The following is a 22760-nucleotide window of genomic DNA, read 5'->3' as shown; positions in this document are numbered from 1 at the left end:
GAAAGGAAGACCCAGAGTTAACTCTGCTGCAGAGGATAAGTTCATTAGAGTTAACTGCATGTCAGGAATTGCAGCCCAAATAAATGCTCCACAGAGTTCAAGTAATTAGAGGTCGACCGATTAATCGGCAGGGCCGAGTTTCAAGTTTTCATAACAATCGGCAATCTGCATTTTTGGGCATCGATTACATTGCACTCCACAAGGTTAATTTTACATAATTATGACATAACATTGAAGGTTGTGCAATGTAACAGCAATATTAGACTTAGGGATGCCATCCGTTAGTTAAAATACAGAACGGTTCCATATTTCACTGAGAGAATAAATGTTTTGTCTTCGAGATGTTAGTTTCCGGATTTGACCATATTAATGACCCAAGGCTCGTATTTCTGTGTGTTTATTATATTATAATTCAGTCTATGATTTGATATAGCAGTCTGACTGAGCGGTGATAGGCAGCAGCAGGCTCGTAAGCATTCATTCAAACAGCACTTTCCTGCGTTTGCCAGCAGCTCTTCGCAATACTTGAAGCACAGTGCTGTTTATGAATTCAAGCCTTTCAACTCCCGAGATTAGGCTGGCAATACTATAGTGCCTATAAGAACATTCAATAGTCAAAGGTATATGAAATACAAATGGTATAGGGAGAAATATTCCTATAATAACTACAACCTAAAACTTCTTACCTGGGAATATTGAAGACTCATGTTAAGAGGAACCACCAGCTTTCATATGTTCTCATGTTCTGAGCAAGGAACTTAAACGTTAGATTTTTTACATGGCACATATTGCACTTTTACTTCTCCAACACTGTCTTTGTGTTATTTAAACCAAAAAAAACATGTTTAATTATTTATGAGACTAAATAGATTTTATTTATGTATTAGTTTAAATAAAAGTGTTCATTCAGTATTGTTGTAATTGTCATTATCACAAATATATATATATATATATATATATATATATATATATACACACATACACACACACACACACACACACACACACACACACACACACACACACACACACAGTGGGGCAAAAAAGTATTTAGTCAGCCACCAATTGTGCAAGTTCTCCCACTTAAAAAGGTGAGAGGCCTGTAATTTTCATCATAGGTACACTTCAACTATGACAGACAAAATAAAAAAATCCAGAAAATAACATTGTAGGATTTTTAATGAATTTATTTGCAAATTATGGTGGAAAATAAGTATTTGGTCAATAACAACAAAAGTTTATCTCAATACTTTGTTATATACACTTTGTTGGCAATGACAGAGGTCAAACGTTTTCTGTAAGTCGGGCAGCTGTAGAACTTCTTTGAGGATCTGAGTGCCTTGCCAAATCTTTTCAGTCTCCTGAGTGTGGAAGAGGTGTTGTTGTGCCCACTTCAGGACTGTGTTGGTGTGTGTCTGTACTGTGGACCATGATAGATTCTTAGTGATGTGGACACCAAAAAACAGTAGCTATGCCGACGCACTTATTCAGCATATTTAGTAACCACGTTAGTCAGGGCTCATCTGAAGGGATGTTAATAAACGCTTCTTTGGAAAACACAGACTTTGTCAAGGTTGAGCATAGACAGTGAAATGTCTCATTTTAAAGTTTATTTTTATGATAGACATGTTCTTCAGATTTACCGAAGAGGGTCTGGGTCAGATTTACCGAAGAGGGTCTGGGTCGGTCTTCTCATCCGGCAAATGTGTCATGACATCATCTCTAATATTGTGGTATTTTTAGGCAGAAATCTTCTATGTGATCTGAATGGTTACACTGCCCACTCTTTAGTAGTTGTTTTGTACAGTGGGTCAGTGGGAACCTTGAGGAGGGTATCTGTTCAGTGGGAACCTTGAGGAGGGTATCTGTTCAGTGGGAACCTTGAGGGTATCTGTTCAGTGTGAACCTTGAGGGTATCTGTTCAGTGTGAACCTTGAGGAGGGTATCTGTACAGTGGGAACCTTGAGGAGGGTACAGTGGGAACCTTGAGGAGGGTAAGCCTTTAGGATGTAGCCTGGCGTTTTCTTTGTATTTCTAACATACTGCCTGCTCCAATCAGATGTAGGCATGCTCGGTGTGTTACTCACCTCTCAGCCATCTGCTCTGTTCAACCCTGAACCTGTTACCTGTGCTGTGCTGGGATATTATTGACCCAGGCTGGCCAGTAAAAGGCTTTCAGCCTGTTGTCATAGTGAAGCTAATTCTGCTCTGTATTTTCTCTTTAAAAAAAAAGTTAAACATCATAATATCTCTGTCTGTCTCTCTCACACTCTCAGTAGAGTAAAGCTGGAGCAGGGTTGCTTTCAACTAGATTTGACTATACCAGACCGCTCACTCTATGGATTATAAAACATTAGAGTTGCATTTTACCAGACTAGATCAAGCATGGCTGGATTATTGAAACCCTGACTGGATTATCATTGGATTAACATTGCGTTTAAAAAAAACTGGATTTATTCTACAGAGAACTGACTACATTTTTGCGTGTATGCTGTACGTACAGGAGGCTGTTATGCGCAAAGTCAGTCATGTGAAAAATGTTGGGTCTGCTCCAGGCTGTATGATGTGTGTGAGAACCAACAATAGAGCCGACTGACTGGGAACACAAGGCTAGCCTAGAACATGTCTGGCCGCATTGCCTTCGAATGTTTCATCGTCACACAAGAATGATCCTCTGTGTGGCGACACCAGACTGGAATCATGTGGCTCAGGAGCTGAAGTTAATGCGTTTCCTCACTTCTGTTGATAACTCCCCAAGTGGGACATTTTAGTGAGTTCTGCTCTGGTTGGGGATATGCCTCCTATGATTGAGGACACGGTGGAAAATGTGAGGAACATCCAGCAGTCCTTATGGGAAGTAAGTAGCTGTCTCTGCCTTTCCCTGTTCCCTTTACTCAGGCTACTTCAGGCTGCAGTCTACTTCAGGCTACTTCAGGCTGCAGTCTACTTCAGGCTACTTCAGGCTGCAGTCTACTTCAGGCTACTTCAGGCTGCAGTCTACTTCAGGCTGCAGTCTACTTCAGGCTGCAGTCTACTTCAGGCTACTTCAGGCTACTTCAGGCTGCAGGCTACTTCAGGCTGCAGGCTACTTCAGGCTGCAGGCTACTTCAGGCTGCAGGCTACTTCAGGCTGCAGGCTACTTCAGGCTGCAGGGTACTTCAGGCTGCAGTCTACTTCAGGCTACTTCAGGCTGCAGTCTACTTCAGGCTACAGTCTACTTCAGGCTACAGGCTACTTCAGGCTACAGTCTACTTCAGGCTACTTCAGGCTACAGTCTACTGAAATGTCACCCTATTTCCTGTATAGTAAGTGCATTACATTTGAGCATGGCTGGTCAGAAAGGAAGTTAACTAAAGGCAATAGGGTGCGTTTTCAGCCTTACTCTTCACTCAGGGCTGTCGCTCTCGGTAGTGTAGAGCACGTGTATTTATGTTGATGGCTGTCAGGGAAACCTGTCGTGGGAGTCTGTTCGCCTGGGCGTGACGCCTGACTTAGTGGAGAGTTGCTGTTGGACATTAGGTGAGGAGGAGCTAAGCTTTCCCTCAGCGCTGGCTTGTTTGTCCCTCAACGCTGGCTTGTTTGTCCCTCAACGCTGGCTTGTTTGTCCTCAACGCTGGCTTGTTTGTCCTCAACGCTGGCTTGTTGTCCCCCTCAACGCTGGCTTGTTGTCCCCCTCAACGCTGGCTTGTTTGTCCCTCAACGCTGGCTAGTTTGTCCTCAACGCTGGCTTGTTTGTCCTCAACGCTGGCTTTTTGTCCCCCTGCGCTGGCTTTTGTCCCTCAACGCTGGCTTGTTTGTCCCTCAACGCTGGCTTGTTTGTCAACGCTTGTTTGTCCTCAACGCTGGCTTGTTTGTCCTCCTGGCTTGTTTCAACGCTGGCTAGTTTGTCCTCAACGCTGGCTTGTTTGTCCTCAACGCTGGCTTGTTTGTCCTCAACGCTGGCTTGTTTGTCCTCAACGCTGGCTTGTTTGTCGCTGTTTGCTTGTTGTCCCCTCAACGCTGGCTTGTTTCCTGGCTTGTTTCCCCCTCAACGCTGGCTTGTTGTCCCCTCAACGCCCTCAACGCTGGCTTGTTTGTCAACGCTGGCTTGTTTGTCCTCAACCTGGCTTGTTTGTCCTCAACGCGCTTGTTTGTCCTCAACGCTGGCTTGTTTGTCCTTGCTTGTTTGTCCTCCTCAGTTTGTCCCTCAACGCTGGCTAGTTTGTCCCTCAACGCTGGCTTGTTTGTCCCTCTACGCTGGCTTGTTTGTCCCTCAACGCTGGCTTGTTTGTCCTCAACGCTGGCTTGTTTGTCCTCAACGCTGGCTAGTTTGTCCCTCTACGCTGGCTTGTTTGTCCTCAACGCTGGCTTGTTTTTGTCCCTCAACGCTGGCTTGTTTGTCCCTCAACGCTGGCTTGTTTGTCCCCTCAACGCTGGCTTGTTTGTCCCTCTGCGCTGGCTTGTTTGTCCCTCAACGCTGGCTTGTTTGTCCCTCTGCGCTGGCTTGTTTGTCCCTCTGCGCTGGCTTGTTTGTCCCTCAGCGCTGGCTTGTTTGTCCCTCAACGCTGTTGTCCCCCTCAACGCTGGCTTGTTTAACCCTCAACGCTGGCTGCTTTTGTCCTCAAAACGCTGGCTTGTTTGTCCTCAACGCTGCTTGTTTTTGTTTGTTTTCCTCAACGCTGGCTTGTTTTCCCTCCTCAACGCTGGCTTGTTTTCCTCAAACGCTGGCTTGTTTTCCTCAAACGCTGGCTTGTTTTTGTCTTGTTTTCCATCAACGCTGGCTTGTTTTTGTGGCTTGTTTTCCTCAAAACGCTGGCTTGTTTGTCCTCAACGCTGGCTTGTTTGTCCTCAGCGCTGGCTTGTTTGTCCCTCAACGCTGGCTTGTTTTTCCTCAAAACGCTGGCTTGTTTTCCCTCAAAACGCTGGCTTGTTTGTCCTCAAAACGCTGGCTTGTTTGTCCTCAACGCTGGCTTGTTTGTCCTCAAACGCTGGCTTGTTTGTCCTCAGCGCTGGCTTGTTTGTCCTCAGCGCTGGCTTGTTTGTCCTCAGCGCTGGCTTGTTTGTCCTCAGCGCTGGCTTGTTTGTCCTCAGCGCTGGCTTGTTTTCCCTCAGCGCTGGCTTGGTCCCTCAACGCTGCTTTTGTCCCTCAACGCTGGCTTGTTTGTCCTCAACGCTGGCTAGTTTGTCCCTCAACGCTGGCTAGTTTGTCCCTCAACGTGGCTTGTCCCCTCAACGCTGGCTTGTTTGTCCCTCAGATCTGGCTTGTTTGTCCTCAACGCTGGCTTGTTTGTCCCTCAACGCTGGCTTGTTTGTCCCTCAACGCTGGCTTGTTTGTCCCTCAACGCTGGCTTGTTTTCCCCCTCAACGCTGGCTTGTTTGTCCTCAACGCTGGCTTGTTTGTCCTCAACGCTGGCTTGTTTGTCCTCAACGCTGGCTTGTTTGTCCTCAACGCTGGCTTGTTTGTCCCTCTACGCTGGCTTGTTTTGTCCCTCTACGCTGGCTTGTTTTGTCCCTCTACGCGCTTGTTTGCTTGTTTGTCCCTCTACGCTGGCTTGTTTGTCCCTCTACGCTGGCTTGTTTGTCCCTCTACGCTGGCTTGTTTGTCCATCAACGCTGGCTTGTTTGTCCTCAGCGCTGGCTTGTTTGTCCTCAGCGCTGGCTTGTTTGTCCTCAGCGCTGGCTTGTTTGTCCTCAACGCTGGCTTGTTTGTCCTCAGCGCTGGCTTGTTTGTCCTCATCGCTGGCTTGTTTTCCCTCAGCGCTGGCTTGTTTTCCCTCAGCGCTGGCTTGTTGTCCCTCAACGCTGGCTTGTTGTCCCTCAACGCTGGCTGTTTGTCCCTCAACCCTTGTTTGTCCCTCAACGCTGGCTAGTTTGTCCCTCAACGCTGGCTTGTTTTCCCCCTCAACGCTGGCTTGTTTGTCCCTCAGATCTGGCTTGTTTGTCCTCAACGCTGGCTTTGTTTGTCCTCAACGCTGGCTTGTTTGTCCCTCAACGCTGGCTTGTTTGTCCCTTGCTTGTTTTCCCCTCAACGCTGGCTTGTTTTCCCCCTCAACGCTGGCTTGTTTTCCCCTCAACGCTGGCTTGTTTTCCCTCAGCGCTGGCTTGTTTTCCCTCAGCGCTGGCTTGTTGTCCCTCAATGCTGGCTTGTTGTCCCTCAACGCTGGCTAGTTTGTCCCTCAACGCTGGCTTGTTTGTCCCTCAACGCTGGCTTGTTTTCCCCCTCAACGCTGGCTTGTTTTTCAGATCTGGCCCTCAACGCTGGCTTGTTTGTCCTCAACGCTGGCTTGTTTGTCCCTCAACGCTGGCTTGTTTGTCCCTCAAAACGCTGGCTTGTTTGTTGTTTGTCCTCAACGCTGGCTTGTTTGTTTGTCCTCAACGCTGGCTTGTTTGTCCTCAACGCTGGCTTGTTTGTCCTCAACGCTGGCTTGTTTTCCTCAACGCTGGCTTGTTTGTCCTCAACGCTGGCTTGTTTGTCCTCAACGCTGGCTTGTTTGTCCTCAACGCTGGCTTGTTTGTCCTCAACGCTGGCTTGTTTGTCCTCAACGCTGGCTTGTTTGTCCTCAACGCTGGCTTGTTTGTCCTCAACGCTTGTTTGTCCCTCAAAACGCTGGCTTGTTTGTCCTCAACGCTGGCTTGTTTGTCCCTCAACGCTGGCTTGTTTGTCCCTCACGCTGGCTTGTTTGTCCTCAACGCTGGCTTGTTTGTCCTCAACGCTGGCTTGTTTGTCCTCAACGCTGGCTTGTTTGTCCTCAACGCTGGCTTGTTGTCCCCCTCAACGCTGGCTTGTTGTCCCTCTGCGCTGGCTTGTTTGTCCCTCTGCGCTGGCTTGTTTGTCCCTCTGCGCTGGCTTGTTTGTCCCTCTGCGTTGGCTTGTTTGTCCCTCAGCGCTGGCTTGTTTGTCCCTCTGCGCTGGCTTGTTTGTCCCTCTGCGCTGGCTTGTTTGTCCCTCTGCGCTGGCTTGTTTGTCCCTCTGCGCTGGCTTGTTTGTCCCTCTGCGCTGGCTTGTTTGTCCCTCTGCGCTGGCTTGTTTGTCCCTCAGCGCTGGCTTGTTTGTCCCTCAGCGCTGGCTTGTTGTCCCCCTCAACGCTGGCTTGTTTAACCCTCAACGCTGGCTTGTTGTCCCCCTCAACGCTGGCTTGTTGTCCCTCAAAACGCTGGCTTGTTTTCCCTCAAAACGCTGGCTTGTTTTCCCTCAAAACGCTGGCTTGTTTTCCCTCAAAACGCTGGCTTAACGCTGGCTTGTTTTCCCTCAAAACGCTGGCTTGTTTTCCCTCAAAACGCTGGCTTGTTTTCCCTCAAAACGCTGGCTTGTTTTCCATCAAAACGCTGGCTTGTTTTCCATCAAAACGCTGGCTTGTTTTCCATCAAAACGCTGGCTTGTTTGTCCTCAGCGCTGGCTTGTTTGTCCTCAGCGCTGGCTTGTTTGTCCTCAGCGCTGGCTTGTTTTCCCTCAAAGCGCTGGCTTGTTTTCCCTCAAAACGCTGGCTTGTTTTCCCTCAAAACGCTGGCTTGTTTTCCCTCAAAACGCTGGCTTGTTTGTCCTCAAAACGCTGGCTTGTTTGTCCTCAAAACGCTGGCTTGTTTGTCCTCAGCGCTGGCTTGTTTGTCCTCAGCGCTGGCTTGTTTGTCCTCAGCGCTGGCTTGTTTGTCCTCAGCGCTGGCTTGTTTGTCCTCAGCGCTGGCTTGTTTTCCCTCAGCGCTGGCTTGTTGTCCCTCAACGCTGGCTTGTTGTCCCTCAACGCTGGCTTGTTGTCCCTCAACGCTGGCTAGTTTGTCCCTCAACGCTGGCTAGTTTGTCCCTCAACGCTGGCTTGTTTTCCCCCTCAACGCTGGCTTGTTTGTCCCTCAGATCTGGCTTGTTTGTCCTCAACGCTGGCTTGTTTGTCCCTCAACGCTGGCTTGTTTGTCCTCAACGCTGGCTTGTTTGTCCCTCAACGCTGGCTTGTTTTCCCCCTCAACGCTGGCTTGTTTGTCCTCAACGCTGGCTTGTTTGTCCTCAACGTTGGCTTGTTTGTCCTCAACGCTGGCTTGTTTGTCCTCAACGCTGGCTTGTTTGTCCTCAACGCTGGCTTGTTTGTCCTCAACGCTGGCTTGTTTGTCCTCCCTCTAGTTTGTCCCTCAACGCTGGCTAGTTTGCTTGTTTTCCCCCTCAACGCTGGCTTGTTTGTCCCTCAGATCTGGCTTGTTTGTCCTCAACGCTGGCTTGTTTGTCCTCAACGCTGGCTTGTTTGTCCCTCAACGCTGGCTTGTTTGTCCCTCAACGCTGGCTTGGCTGGCTTGTTTGTCCTCAACGCTGGCTTGTTTGTCCTCAACGTTGGCTTGTTTGTCCTCAACGCTGGCTTGTTTGTCCTCAACGCTGGCTTGTTTGTCCTCAACGCTGGCTTGTTTGTCCTCAACGCTGGCTTGTTGTCCCCCTCAACGCTGGCTTGTTTGTCCTCAACGCTGGCTTGTTTGTCCTCAACGCTGGCTTGTTTGTCCTCAACGCTGGCTTGTTTGTCCCTCAACGCTGGCTTGTTTGTCCTCAACGCTGGCTTGTTTGTCCTCAACGCTGGCTAGTTTGTCCCTCAACGCTGGCTAGTTTGTCCCTCAACGCTGGCTAGTTTGTCCCTCTACGCTGGCTTGTTTGTCCCTCAACGCTGGCTTGTTTGTCCTCAACGCTGGCTTGTTTGTCCTCAACGCTGGCTTGTTTGTCCTCAACGCTGGCTTGTTTGTCCTCAACGCTGGCTTGTTTGTCCTCAACGCTGGCTTGTTGTCCCCCTCAACGCTGGCTTGTTGTCCCTCTGCGCTGGCTTGTTTGTCCCTCTGCGCTGGCTTGTTTGTCCCTCTGCGCTGGCTTGTTTGTCCCTCTGCGTTGGCTTGTTTGTCCCTCAGCGCTGGCTTGTTTGTCCCTCTGCGCTGGCTTGTTTGTCCCTCTGCGCTGGCTTGTTTGTCCCTCTGCGCTGGCTTGTTTGTCCCTCTGCGCTGGCTTGTTTGTCCCTCAGCGCTGGCTTGTTTGTCCCTCAGCGCTGGCTTGTTGTCCCCCTCAACGCTGGCTTGTTTAACCCTCAACGCTGGCTTGTTGTCCCCCTCAACGCTGGCTTGTTGTCCCTCAAAACGCTGGCTTGTTTTCCCTCAAAACGCTGGCTTGTTTTCCCTCAAAACGCTGGCTTGTTTTCCCTCAAAACGCTGGCTTGTTTTCCCTCAAAACGCTGGCTTAACGCTGGCTTGTTTTCCCTCAAAACGCTGGCTTGTTTTCCCTCAAAACGCTGGCTTGTTTTCCCTCAAAACGCTGGCTTGTTTTCCATCAAAACGCTGGCTTGTTTTCCATCAAAACGCTGGCTTGTTTGTCCTCAGCGCTGGCTTGTTTGTCCTCAGCGCTGGCTTGTTTGTCCTCAGCGCTGGCAGTCCTCAGCGCTGGCTTGTTTTCCCTCAAAGCGCTGGCTTGTTTTCCCTCAAAACGCTGGCTTGTTTTCCCTCAAAACGCTGGCTTGTTTTCCCTCAAAACGCTGGCTTGTTTGTCCTCAAAACGCTGGCTTGTTTGTCCTCAAAACGCTGGCTTGTTTGTCCTCAGCGCTGGCTTGTTTGTCCTCAGCGCTGGCTTGTTTGTCCTCAGCGCTGGCTTGTTTGTCCTCAGCGCTGGCTTGTTTGTCCTCAGCGCTGGCTTGTTTTCCCTCAGCGCTGGCTTGTTGTCCCTCAACGCTGGCTTGTTGTCCCTCAACGCTGGCTTGTTGTCCCTCAACGCTGGCTAGTTTGTCCCTCAACGCTGGCTAGTTTGTCCCTCAACGCTGGCTTGTTTTCCCCCTCAACGCTGGCTTGTTTGTCCCTCAGATCTGGCTTGTTTGTCCTCAACGCTGGCTTGTTTGTCCCTCAACGCTGGCTTGTTTGTCCCTCAACGCTGGCTTGTTTGTCCCTCAACGCTGGCTTGTTTTCCCCCTCAACGCTGGCTTGTTTGTCCTCAACGCTGGCTTGTTTGTCCTCAACGCTGGCTTGTTTGTCCTCAACGCTGGCTTGTTTGTCCTCAACGCTGGCTTGTTTGTCCTCAACGCTGGCTTGTTTGTCCCTCTACGCTGGCTTGTTTTGTCCCTCTACGCTGGCTTGTTTGTCCCTCTACGCTGGCTTGTTTGTCCCTCTACGCTGGCTTGTTTGTCCCTCTACGCTGGCTTGTTTGTCCCTCTACGCTGGCTTGTTTGTCCATCAACGCTGGCTTGTTTGTCCTCAGCGCTGGCTTGTTTGTCCTCAGCGCTGGCTTGTTTGTCCTCAGCGCTGGCTTGTTTGTCCTCAACGCTGGCTTGTTTGTCCTCAGCGCTGGCTTGTTTGTCCTCATCGCTGGCTTGTTTTCCCTCAGCGCTGGCTTGTTTTCCCTCAGCGCTGGCTTGTTGTCCCTCAACGCTGGCTTGTTGTCCCTCAACGCTGGCTAGTTTGTCCCTCAACCCTGGCTAGTTTGTCCCTCAACGCTGGCTAGTTTGTCCCTCAACGCTGGCTTGTTTTCCCCCTCAACGCTGGCTTGTTTGTCCCTCAGATCTGGCTTGTTTGTCCTCAACGCTGGCTTGTTTGTCCTCAACGCTGGCTTGTTTGTCCCTCAACGCTGGCTTGTTTGTCCCTCAACGCTGGCTTGTTTTCCCCCTCAACGCTGGCTTGTTTTCCCCCTCAACGCTGGCTTGTTTTCCCCCTCAACGCTGGCTTGTTTTCCCTCAGCGCTGGCTTGTTTTCCCTCAGCGCTGGCTTGTTGTCCCTCAATGCTGGCTTGTTGTCCCTCAACGCTGGCTAGTTTGTCCCTCAACGCTGGCTAGTTTGTCCCTCAACGCTGGCTTGTTTTCCCCCTCAACGCTGGCTTGTTTGTCCCTCAGATCTGGCTTGTTTGTCCTCAACGCTGGCTTGTTTGTCCTCAACGCTGGCTTGTTTGTCCCTCAACGCTGGCTTGTTTGTCCCTCAACGCTGGCTTGTTTTCCCCCTCAACGCTGGCTTGTTTGTCCTCAACGCTGGCTTGTTTGTCCTCAACGTTGGCTTGTTTGTCCTCAACGCTGGCTTGTTTGTCCTCAACGCTGGCTTGTTTTGTCCCTCTACGCTGGCTTGTTTGTCCCTCTACGCTGGCTTGTTTGTCCCTCTACGCTGGCTTGTTTGTCCCTCTACGCTGGCTTGTTTGTCCCTCAACGCTGGCTTGTTTGTCCATCAACGCTGGCTTGTTTGTCCTCAGCGCTGGCTTGTTTGTCCTCAACGCTGGCTTGTTTGTCCTCAGCGCTGGCTTGTTTGTCCTCATCGCTGGCTTGTTTTCCCTCAGCGCTGGCTTGTTTTCCCTCAGCGCTGGCTTGTTGTCCCTCAACGCTGGCTTGTTGTCCCTCAACGCTGGCTAGTTTGTCCCTCAACCCTGGCTAGTTTGTCCCTCAACGCTGGCTAGTTTGTCCCTCAACGCTGGCTTGTTTTCCCCCTCAACGCTGGCTTGTTTGTCCCTCAGATCTGGCTTGTTTGTCCTCAACGCTGGCTTGTTTGTCCTCAACGCTGGCTTGTTTGTCCTCAACGCTGGCTTGTTTGTCCCTCAACGCTGGCTTGTTTGTCCCTCAACGCTGGCTTGTTTTCCCCCTCAACGCTGGCTTGTTTGTCCTCAACGCTGGCTTGTTTGTCCTCAACGCTGGCTTGTTTGTCCTCAACGCTGGCTTGTTTGTCCCTCTACGCTGGCTTGTTTTGTCCCTCTACGCTGGCTTGTTTGTCCCTCTACGCTGGCTTGTTTGTCCCTCAACGCTGGCTTGTTTGTCCATCTACGCTGGCTTGTTTGTCCATCAACGCTGGCTTGCTGGCTTGTTTGTCCATCAACGCTGGCTTGTTTGTCCCTCAACGCTGGCTTGTTTGTCCCTCAACGCTGGCTTGTTTGTCCCTCAACGCTGGCTTGTTTGTCCCTCAACGCTGGCTTGTTTGTCCCTCAACGCTGGCTTGTTTTCCCTCAAAACGCTGGCTTGTTTGTCCCTCAGCGCTGGCTTGTTGTCCCTCAGCGTTGGCTTGTTTGTCCTCAGCGCTGGAGGTTATTTGCTTCATGCAGTTTGTGTCATATCAGAAATGACTACAGTGAAAATGGAATAATGATTTTCACATGTTGGATTTTGGAGGAAAGATGCACTTTAAAAATGGGTATTTGTTTGTTTAGAAATAAATACCTATCTTTTAAGCAGTCCTGTGAACATTCTCCAGTTTTTCTATAACTCCTGGCTGAGGGAATTCGTTGAACTATTTGAGCGGTTGCCCCCACTGTTTTCCTAGACTGTGTCATTGTATAACTCAGTAACCAAGGTAACTACCGCACAGTGAGTCCACTTGTTGTGTTTCTTCTTCTCTAGCTCCACAAGCTGCTCACTGACCTGCCTGATGACGTGTTGTTTCTTCTTCTCTAGCTCCACAAGCTGCTCACTGACCTGCCTGATGACGTGTTGTTTCTTCTTCTCTAGCTCCACAAGCTGCTCACTGACCTGCCTGATGACGTGTTGTTTCTTCTTCTCTAGCTCCACAAGCTGCTCACTGACCTGCCTGATGACGTGTTGTTTCTTCTTCTCTAGCTCCACAAGCTGCTCACTGACCTGCCTGATGACGTGTTGTTTCTTCTTCTCTAGCTCCACAAGCTGCTCACTGACCTGCCCGATGACGTGTTGTTTCTTCTTCTCTAGCTCCACAAGCTGCTCACTGACCTGCCCGATGACGTGTTGTTTCTTCTTCTCTAGCTCCACAAGCTGCTCACTGACCTGCCCGATGACGTGTTGGTTCTTCTTCTCTAGCTCCACAAGCTGCTCACTGACCTGCCCGATGACGTGTTGTTTCTTCTTCTCTAGCTCCACAAGCTGCTCACTGACCTGCCCGATGACGTGTTGTTTCTTCTTCTCTAGCTCCACAAGCTGCTCACTGACCTGCCCGATGACATGCTGGAGGACAGCAGAGACTCCTCCTCTCCTGAGCTGGACTGCTCTGCCTGCAGCAACCCAGACACACGGAACAGGTAAGGTTATTTATTTTTCAGCCAGAGACGGAGATGAAATAGAGAGGGAGAAAAGTAGCAGCAGCAGAGGGAGAAAAGTAGCAGCAGCAGAGGGAGAAAAGTAGCAGCAGCAGAGGGAGAGCAGCAGAGGGAGAGCAGCAGAGGGAGAGCAGCAGAGGGAGGCAGCAGCAGCAGCAGCAGAGGGAGAAAAGTAGTAGTAGCAGCAGAGGGAGAGCAGCAGAGGGAGAGCAGCAGAGGGAGAGCAGCAGCAGCAGCAGCAGAGGGAGAGCAGCAGCAGCAGCAGCAGAGGGAGAGCAGCAGAGGGAGAGCAGCAGCAGCAGCAGCAGAGGGAGAAAAGTAGTAGTAGCAGCAGCAGAGGGAGAGCAGCAGAGGGAGAAAAGTAGTAGTAGCAGAGGGAGAAAAGTAGTAGTAGCAGCAGAGGGGGAGTGGAAGTGTGGTCTGGATTTGTACTCACACACATGGTGACATTACATTAAATGTAATGTAATGCACCAGCCTGTGGCATTGCCTGCTAGGTGGCGTTGCCCAGTAGGTCACACGTCTGAATGTTGGTACATTTAGGCTAATAGCCATCATGGGATAATGCAGAACACAAATTATTCACAAGTTATTCAAATGTTCTGTCCTTCTCAAACAATAAATAGTTTAATCAGATGAGTTGTACGTTTGTATTGATCATCATTCCATACACCTTTTTAGTAGGACTTATTTTTTTGTATTGATTTCTCAGATCACAACAGCCTACGTGGACTCACCAACAAACTGAATGGTCCGATCACCAAACACCTGCCTCACGTGAAGAAGTAAGCATTTCAACAAACAATACTTTCCTTGTCAGTGATGAATGTGTGTCATGGGTTCATATCGAGGTCTTGTGTTAAGTGTAATATCCAGGGACGTGTTATTTCCAACATATATTTTAAAGGGAAACCAATACTGTCCTTTGCAGAACTATGAGAAGGACTATGACCACGGCTCCTACCATGAAGAGTACCCCTACGAGGAGGCTGCTGTCGTTGGGCAGATCAACGGCCATGCCAACCATGCCAGTCTCCCCCAACAGGGTCACCCCCAGGCCTGGAGCCAGCAAGGACTGACTGAGTACCAGCATGTACGTCATGTTTTAAAAAAAACTTGAAATGCCCTAATAAATCACCAAAACGAGTCCTGAACTAAAAGGATGTTTCGAGGGATGTTCATCTCCTTTGGAAATGTTTCTTAGGCTTAATCTGTGTCTGGGAAACCAGCCCCAAGGTTTTTAATTATGAGCCAGAGACATATCTATTCTCTTCAAATGCAGCCCTTTATGATATTTTAGTTGCAACTGAAGTCACGCGGGGTTAAAAACAACAAACACCTTCATGTCCTCTCCAAACAGGAAGAGCAGCACTATGGCCATGGTGAGGGTTGCACATACACCAGCGTAGGTACTGAGCAGTCTGCAGCAGCCGGCCCTGATTTCTCCACGGAGGAAGGGGTGTATGGAGATGAGCTGTACCCACGTGGGGCTGTTCTCCCTGGGGTGGAGTACCAGAGAGTAGTGGGGGGCCATGAGGACGAACAGAACTACGCTGGTGAGGATCAGAACAGCAGGAAACATGTCCAAGTGAGTGGGGTCATACTTGATTATTATTTTATTTTTTTACTTCAACAAGATTTTTAAATTTTTTATAATATGTTTATTATTTTCCAATAAAAATCTAATAAAAAAGACAGCAATACTAACAATGACATTCATTGTACTGTTGAATGGGATGGCCAATTTAGAGGACAAAACAAAACTTAACTCACACATACACAAAGTAAAACTATGTATAAGAAGAAAGCATATAGTCATTACAAGCAGAGTAGCAGCATTACAGCCCAGTGTAGCAGCATTACAGCCCAGAGTAGCAGCATTACAGCCCAGAGTAGCAGCATTACAGCCCAGAGTAGCAGCATTGCAGCCCAGAGTAGCAGCATTACAGCCCAGTGTAGCAGCATTACAGCCCAGTGTAGCAGCATTACAGCCCAGAGTAGCAGCATTACAGCCCAGAGTAGCAGCATTGCAGCCCAGAGTAGCAGCATTGCAGCCCAGAGTAGCAGCAGCAGCATTGCAGCCCAGAGTAGCAGCAGCAGCATTGCAGCCCAGAGTAGCAGCATTGCAGCCCAGAGTAGCAGCATTGCAGCCCAGAGTAGCAGCATTGCAGCCCAGAGTAGCAGCATTGCAGCCCAGAGTAGCAGCATTGCAGCCCAGAGTAGCAGCATTGCAGCCCAGAGTAGCAGCATTGCAGCCCAGAGTAGCAGCAGATCGTCAACCCAGTTATTTTTTATTTCACCTTCATTTAACCAGGTAGACAAGTTGAGAACACCTTTATTTAACCAGGTAGGCAAGTTGAGAACAAGTTCTCATTTACAATTGCGACCTGGCCAAGATAAAGCAAAGCAGTTCGACAGATACAACGACACAGAGTTACACATGGAGTAAAACAAACATACAGTCAATAATACAGTAGAAACAAGTCTATATACGATGTGAGCAAATGAGGTGAGATAAGGGAGGTAAAGGCCAAAAAAGGCCATGGTGGCGAAGTAAATACAATATAGCAAGTAAAACACTGGAATGGTAGTTTTGCAGTGGAAGAATGTGCAAAGTAGAAATACAAATAATGGGGTGCAAAGGAGCAAAATAAATAAATTAATTAAATACAGTTGGGAAAGAGGTAGTTGTTTGGGCTAAATTATGGATGGGCTATGTACAGGTGCAGTAATCTGTGAGCTGCTCTGACAGTTGGTGCTTAAAGCTGTTATGAAGCGGGACTAGACCATTTATCCAGTATCGGCTGCCATATTTTGTAAAACATTGGACTTCTATTGGAACTATTCAACAAGATTTTGACGAGTCAAATTATTTTATATATAAAAAATAAAACAAATGTTTTTAAGGGCAGTAATGTGACTGCATGAAATGTGGCATTTAACAAAGTTAGAATCATGTTACTAGTATTAATGCATTGAAATGCGTTAGTCTCTGGGCTGATCAAATTGATTTATTGTCTCACTGTTGTTCTGTTGTCTTCCTGTAGAAGTTTGACAGTGTGGGATCAGGAGACCGTTATAAGGCCAACTACAACCCCTACCAGCCTGCCATTCAGCCCAAGATGTTCAACTCCGAGGTCCCCCACCAGCAGCTTGACGACCACTATGACCAGCTGCAGAGAGACTTCCTGGACTCGGCACAGAGTAAGTCTTTTCACATTGTCTTGGTTGGATATTCATGATCTTTGACAAAGTTGGCCAAAGAATTACATGACATTCCTTTTCTTTTTTTTTCTGATATTTTACTAGGATGTATGGAAAATTTGACCTGTTCTGTTGTTGTTTATTGATAAGATAGGAGATTAATTGTTGTTGCGTGTGTCCCAGGTACTGCAGACACTCAGCAGCTAGCCCAACTCCAGATCCTCAACAAGGCCCAGCTGAGACAGATCGAAGACCTGGAGCAGAAACTGGAGGATTCAAGACGCAATATGAGATACTTGGAGCATCAGTTTGCCATCATGAGAGGTGTGTGGACACTGAAACCAGATGCTAGCATGCTACCTAGTTAGCTCAGTCTACTGACCCACTTCATGAACTGTCACGAGCATGTGTAGTGGCAGTGAAAACTCACCCGTAACATGTTTTCCTTAGATCTGAATTCTAATAGACAACCGACGCTCAACGGAGTCTCTTGCTCTGTTGGCTAAGAGGGGATGGCTACGAACGGTGTGTTTTGTTGTGGAAGGTTGTGAGCTCCAGGCCGTCTCATGGCAGAACTGAATGCACTCTGTCACACCTGAATACCTAGATGTTTCTCTCTCCTGTTCCCCCCCCTCTCCTCCCAGATGAGAAGGAGGGTCTGGCTGTGAGTCTGAAGGAGTCCTGCAGAGTGATGGAGGAGGCCAAGGAGAGAGAGGTGTTGCTGCAGACTAGCGTTACGTCTCTGGAGCTGCAGGTTCAGGCTCTTACTGACCGAGATCATGAGGTACGGTTGATTGTCTGTTGATGTTACCATGACGATAATGTATTTTGGGTTGCATTTACACCTGGGTTGCATTTACACCTGGGTTGCATTTACACCTGGGTTGCATTTACACCTGGGTTGGATTTACACCTGGGTTGGATTTACACCTCCTTCTCACCCCCCTTAAAAGATTTAGATGCACTATTGTAAAGTGGCTGCTCCACTGGATGTCATAAGGTGAATGCACCAATTTGTAAGTCGCTCTGGATAAGAGCGTCTGCTAAATGACTTAAATGTAATGTAAATGTTAAATGGTTGCATTTACACCTGGGTTGGATTACACCTGGGTTGCATTTACACCTGGGTTGCATTTACACCTGGGTTGCATTTACACCTGGGTTGCATTTACACCTGGGTTGCATTTACACCTGGGTTGCATTTACACCTGGGTTGGATTTACACCTGGGTTGGATTTACACCTGGGTTGGATTTACACCTGGGTTGGATTACACCTGGGTTGCATTTACACCTGGGTTGGATTTACACCTGGGTTGGATTACACCTGGGTTGGATTTACACCCGGGTTGGATTTACACCTGGGTTGGATTACACCTGGGTTGGATTACACCTGGGTTGGATTTACACCTGGGTTGTTGATGGGAGACCTGTATTCAATTTCTAGTCAGTTGGATTAGAAAGTTGTATCGAGGGCTGTGGCTGTCATGACATTTTGTCAGCCGGTTATTGTCCTGGTCTCATGGTAATTGACCGTTAATTAACAAACACATTTAGCATCTACAGGCCTCCACACACAGCCTACAAGCCCACTGACATCTACATTTGAAAAAGTCTAATAAATCCATGTAATATAGTCTACACCATCACCATAAATCGTTTTATTAATTTTAGGCAAAGTCAAAAGAAACATGATGTGAATAAACATTTATTTTAATTTCTTAACAACCTAATGAGTCGGCCTACCCTATTTTATATTCATTTTAGTCATTTAGCAGACGCTCTTATCCAGAATCACTTACAGTAGTGAGTCATTTAGCAGACTCTCTTATCCAGAGCCACTAACAGTAGTGAGTCATTTAGCAGACTTTCTTACCCAGAGTCACTTACAGTAGTGAGTCATTTAGCAGACTCTCTTATCCAGAGCCACTAACAGTAGTGAGTCATTTAGCAGACTCTCTTACAGTAGTGAGTCATTTAGCAGACTCTTATCCAGAGTCACTTACAGTAGTGAGTCTTATCAAGAGTCACTTACAGTAGAGTCATTTAGCAGACTCTCTTATCCAGAGCCACTAACAGTAGTGAGTCATTTAGCAGACTCTCTTATCCAGAGTCACTTACAGCAGTGAGTCATTTAGCAGACTCTCTTATCCAGAGTCACTTACAGTAGTGAGTCATTTAGCAGACTCTTATCCAGAGTCACTTACAGTAGTGAGTCATTTAGCAGACTCTTATCCAGAGTCACTTACAGTAGTGAGTCATTTAGCAGACTCTCTTATCCATAGCCACTTACAGTAGAGACACCCTCCTGTAGGTTTTGACTCCGAACCTACAGGAGGGTAGCTCTCCGGGTACAGGCTTGGAGAGCCCTGTTATAGACACTATGGTTGCCCCCCAAGATTCACAATGGGGAGTGTGCAGTGCACACTATGGGAGAGGTGGTGAGAATAAGCCTGCGGGAATACAAGTGTCTGTGTGTGTGTGTCTGTGTGTTTGTGTGTGTCTGTGTGTTTGTGTGTGTGTGTGTGTCTGTCTGTGTGTGTGTCTGTGTGTGTGTGTGTCTGTGTCTGTGTGTGTGTCTGTCTGTGTGTCTGTCTGTGTGTCTGTCTGCGTGTGTGTCTGTGTCTCTGTGTGTCTCTCTGTGTGTCTGTCTCTGTGTCTGTGTGTGTGTGTCTCTGTGTGTGTGTGTCTCTGTGTGTGTGTCTCTGTGTCTGTGTCTGTGTGTGTGTCTGTGTGTGTCTCTGTGTCTGTGTGTCTGTCTGTGTGTGTGTGTCTGTCTGTGTGTGTGTGTGTCTGTCTGTGTGTGTGTGTGTCTGTCTGTGTGTGTGTCTGTGTGTGTGTGTCTCTGTGTCTGTGTGTGTGTCTGTGTGTGTCTCTGTGTCTGTGTCTCTCTGTGTGTCTGTGTGTGTGTGTGTGTGTGTGTGTGTGTGTGTGTGTGTGTCTATCTCCCTCCAGAACACCAAGAAGCAGCGTGTGGCGGAGGCAGCGGTGGACAGCATGCAGCAGCAGATGACAGAACTGTGTCGGTCAGACAGTCTGTCGAGACTCCGAGAGCAACACGACAGAGACCTAACCGTGGTCAGAGAGCAGCACGACGCCAAGCTGCTGGTGTTACAGCAGAGACTGGACACCTGCGATCAGGCCCTGGAAGAACAGGTCAGGACCCAGTGGAATTGATGTTGACCTCCATATTAACCAGTAAACATGATCACTTAGCGTTTGTTCTTTGGTATCACACTTGATTATTTGGATTATCTTGAGCTAATGAGATATTGTAAGAGGTTCATACATGCTTATGACAATGTAATGAATCTATTATAACCGAAGGCTTTAAAATAATCGGTGGTGAAATTTGCTGTATTGGTCCTGGGTAATCTCGGGTGACGATAGACTGTGAACCTAAGAGTTGTCACATTGCTGTCGGTGAATCCCGGACTAACCACTTCAGTGGCTGTGGTATCATCCAGGCGGAGGTGGTCCAGGGTCTGCGTGATCAGGTGAGGCAGCAGGACAGACGGAGAGAGGAGGAGCAGGTGGAGAGAGCAGGAGTCATCAACACTCTCACACAGCGCCTACAGGAGAGCCAGCAGCAGTGTGCCAAACTGCTACAGACTGGTGTGTGTCTGTGTCCGTCTGTGTCACCACCTTGGGAAATGCTTGTTGATGTCCACAACTTGTTTGTTGAAGCTCCCTCTGTCCACCACCTGTTTGTCGACGCCCCCTCTGTCCACCACCTGTTTGTCGACGCCCCCTCTGTCCACCACCTGTTTGTCGACGCCCCCTCTGTCCTCCACCTGTTTGTCGCCCCCTCGTCCTCCCCTCTGTCCTCCACCTGTTTGTCCAAGCCCCCTCTGTCCACCACCTGTTTGTCCAAGCCCCCTCTGTCCACCACCTGTTTGTCCAAGCCCCCTCTGTCCACCACCTGTTTCCACCACCTGTTTTCGACGCCCCCTCTGTCCTCCACCTGTTTGTCGACGCCCCCTCTGTCCACCACCTGTTTGTCCACGCCCCCTCTGTCCACCACCTGTTTGTCGACGCCCCCTCTGTCCACCACCTGTTTGTCTGTCCACCACGCCCCTCTGTCCACCACCTGTTTGTCGACGCCCCCTCTGTCCACCACCTGTTTGTCGACGCCCCCTCTGTCCACCACCTGTTTGTCGACGCCCCCTCTGTCCACCACCTGTTTGTCGACGCCCCCTCTGTCCACCACCTGTTTGTCGACGCCCCCTCTGTCCACCACCTGTTTGTCGACGCCCCCTGTCTGTCCACCACCTGTTTGTCGACGCCCCCTCTGTCCACCACCTGTTTGTCGACGCCCCTCTGTCCACCACCTGTTTGTCGACGCCCCTCTGTCCACCACCTGTTTGTCGACGCCCCCTCTGTCCACCACCTGTTTGTCCACCACCGACGCCCCCTCTGTCCACCACCTGTTTCGACGCCCCTCTGTCCACCACCTGTTTGTCGCCCCCTCTGTCCACCACCTGTTTGCCCCTCGTCCACCACCGCCCCCTCTGTCCACCACCTGTTTGTCGACACCCCTCTGTCCACCACCTGTTTGTCGACGCCCCCTCTGTCCACCACCTGTTTGTCGACGCCCCCTCTGTCCACCACCTGTTTGTCGACGCCCCCTCTGACGCCCCCTCTGTCCATCACCTGTTTGTCGACGCCCCCTCTGTCCACCACCTGTTTGTCGACACCCCTCTGTCCACCACCTGTTTGTTGAAGCCCCTCTGTCCACCACCTGTTTGTTGAAGCCCCTCTGTCCACCTGTTTGTTGAAGCCCCCTCTGTCCACCACCTGTTTGTCGACGCCCCCTCTGTCCACCACCTGTTTGTCGACGCCCCCTCTGTCCACCTGTTTGTCGACGCCCCCTCTGTCCACCTGTTTGTCGACGCCCCCTCTGTCCACCACCTGTTTGTCGACGCCCCCTCTGTCCACCACCTGTTTGTCGACGCCCCCTCTGTCCACCACCTGTTTGTCGACGCCCCCTCTGTCCACCACCTGTTTGTCGAAGCCCCCTCTGTCCACCACCTGTTTGTCGAAGCCCCCTCTGTCCACCTGTTTGTCGACGTCCACCACCCCCTCTGTCCACCTGTTTGTCGACGCCCCCTCTGTCCACCACCTGTTTGTCGACGCCCCCTCTGTCCACCACCTGTTTGTTGAAGCCCCCTCTGTCCACCTGTTTGTCGACGCCCCCTCTGTCCACCTGTTTGTCGACGCCCCCTCTGTCCACCACCTGTTTGTCGACGCCCCCTCTGTCCACCTGTTTGTCGACGCCCCCTCTGTCCACCACCTGTTTGTTGACGCCCCCTCTGTCCACCTGTTTGTCCTTTAGGTTCAGTCCAGGAGATGGGCCAGCTGCAACTGAAACTACAACAGACTCAGTCAGCCAAGACCATGAGTGACAACATGAACAAAGCCTTGCAGGTATTCCCCTGGTTTGTATCCAGAAATGTAGAATATTGGAAAAAAATGTATCACGCAAATACTACTTTTGTTTCTGCTTCACTTGTTGAGTTAAAATGTAACTAAATAATGTAAACGTATCATGTAAAACCGCTCTCCTTGGTTTCTACAGCAGATCAACCTTTAATAATACCTGTTATAAGCATTCATGAGACTTTATAATGCCTTATTATAGCAGTTATAATATGTTATGTTCCATTTTTTTTTCTCCATCTCAGGAGGAGTTGTCTGAGCTGAAGGAGCAGATCTGTCTGTATGAGTCTGTTGTGAAACATGGAGTCCTCTCTGTTGAGGTGACCGGAGGAGATATCTGGGAGAACCAGCTGTCTGACTCCTATGTAGACCTGGGGATCAAGAAGACTCGCTGTGAGAACGGACAAATTCACAGGTACGCAATGTAACACTTGACTGTTGGTGCCCTTAGACATAAACTTCATGTTTCTATTTGGTTTCAGTTTCAGGGTTGAGGTCAATTCCATTTCATTTCAGTCAAATTCAGGAAGTTTAAATAAATGAGAAGTTAAAATATGAGTTTATTTTCCTGGAATTGAAAAAGAATTGAGGCCCCAACCCTGTTCAGTTTTATCTAGACCGCCAGTCTTATCTATTAAGATTCTTTATCAGGTGTATTGTTAGTGGTCCTGAATGGCTCAGTTGGTAATGGTGCTTGTAACGCCAGGGTCGTTGGTTCAAATCCCGCAAGCACCACAAACATAATACAAACTTCTGCACGGTCTGTAAATGGATTTGGATTAAAAGGCTCTGCTACGTGGCACATGTATAATGTTCTCCTTCTGTCCCGTAGCACTCCTCTGTTGGGAGTGTCTGAGCCCAACCCAAAGCTGCCCAGAGAGAAGGAGGACGTGGCTGTGAAGGAGCTCCGGGCAGAGTTACAGCGCTGTCTGGCCAGTCTGAAGGGAAAGAGGCAGAGGATCAGTCAGTTGCAGGACCATCTACGGGACTCACAGGGACAGGTTAGTGATGGCATTTTCAGGTCGCCCTCGCAAAAGAGGTTTCTATAAACTCAAGGCTCTTTCCTGGTTAAATAAACATGAAATAAAGATAATTCCCTCTTCTTCGGATTCATCCTCGAGTGTATAATTAAAACCCACATACCCCCATAATCAAAGTTCATATTTT

General features: G+C 49.1%; 1 protein-coding gene across 1 annotated transcript in view; it reads left to right on the top strand.

Moving 5' to 3' along the window:
• cep152 (centrosomal protein 152) overlaps window positions 1-22760 on the top strand; it is a 52047-nt gene that overhangs the window by 1677 nt on the left and 27610 nt on the right. Inside the window, exons 3-14 of the mRNA XM_065002956.1 lie at window positions 12825-12934; window positions 13665-13737; window positions 13884-14045; window positions 14313-14540; window positions 16000-16156; window positions 16340-16480; window positions 16801-16940; window positions 19110-19310; window positions 19622-19769; window positions 21490-21581; window positions 21839-22008; window positions 22426-22594. Of these exons, the coding sequence (XP_064859028.1) occupies window positions 12825-12934; window positions 13665-13737; window positions 13884-14045; window positions 14313-14540; window positions 16000-16156; window positions 16340-16480; window positions 16801-16940; window positions 19110-19310; window positions 19622-19769; window positions 21490-21581; window positions 21839-22008; window positions 22426-22594 (1791 nt within the window). The remainder of the gene's footprint in view (window positions 1-12824; window positions 12935-13664; window positions 13738-13883; window positions 14046-14312; window positions 14541-15999; window positions 16157-16339; window positions 16481-16800; window positions 16941-19109; window positions 19311-19621; window positions 19770-21489; window positions 21582-21838; window positions 22009-22425; window positions 22595-22760) is intronic.

The sequence above is a fragment of the Oncorhynchus nerka genome, linkage group LG17 (assembly GCF_034236695.1).
Source record: "Oncorhynchus nerka isolate Pitt River linkage group LG17, Oner_Uvic_2.0, whole genome shotgun sequence".
Taxonomy (NCBI): domain Eukaryota; kingdom Metazoa; phylum Chordata; class Actinopteri; order Salmoniformes; family Salmonidae; genus Oncorhynchus; species Oncorhynchus nerka.
Note: the sequence above shows the minus strand (reverse complement) of the source record. Positions and strands in the feature narration are given on the sequence as shown.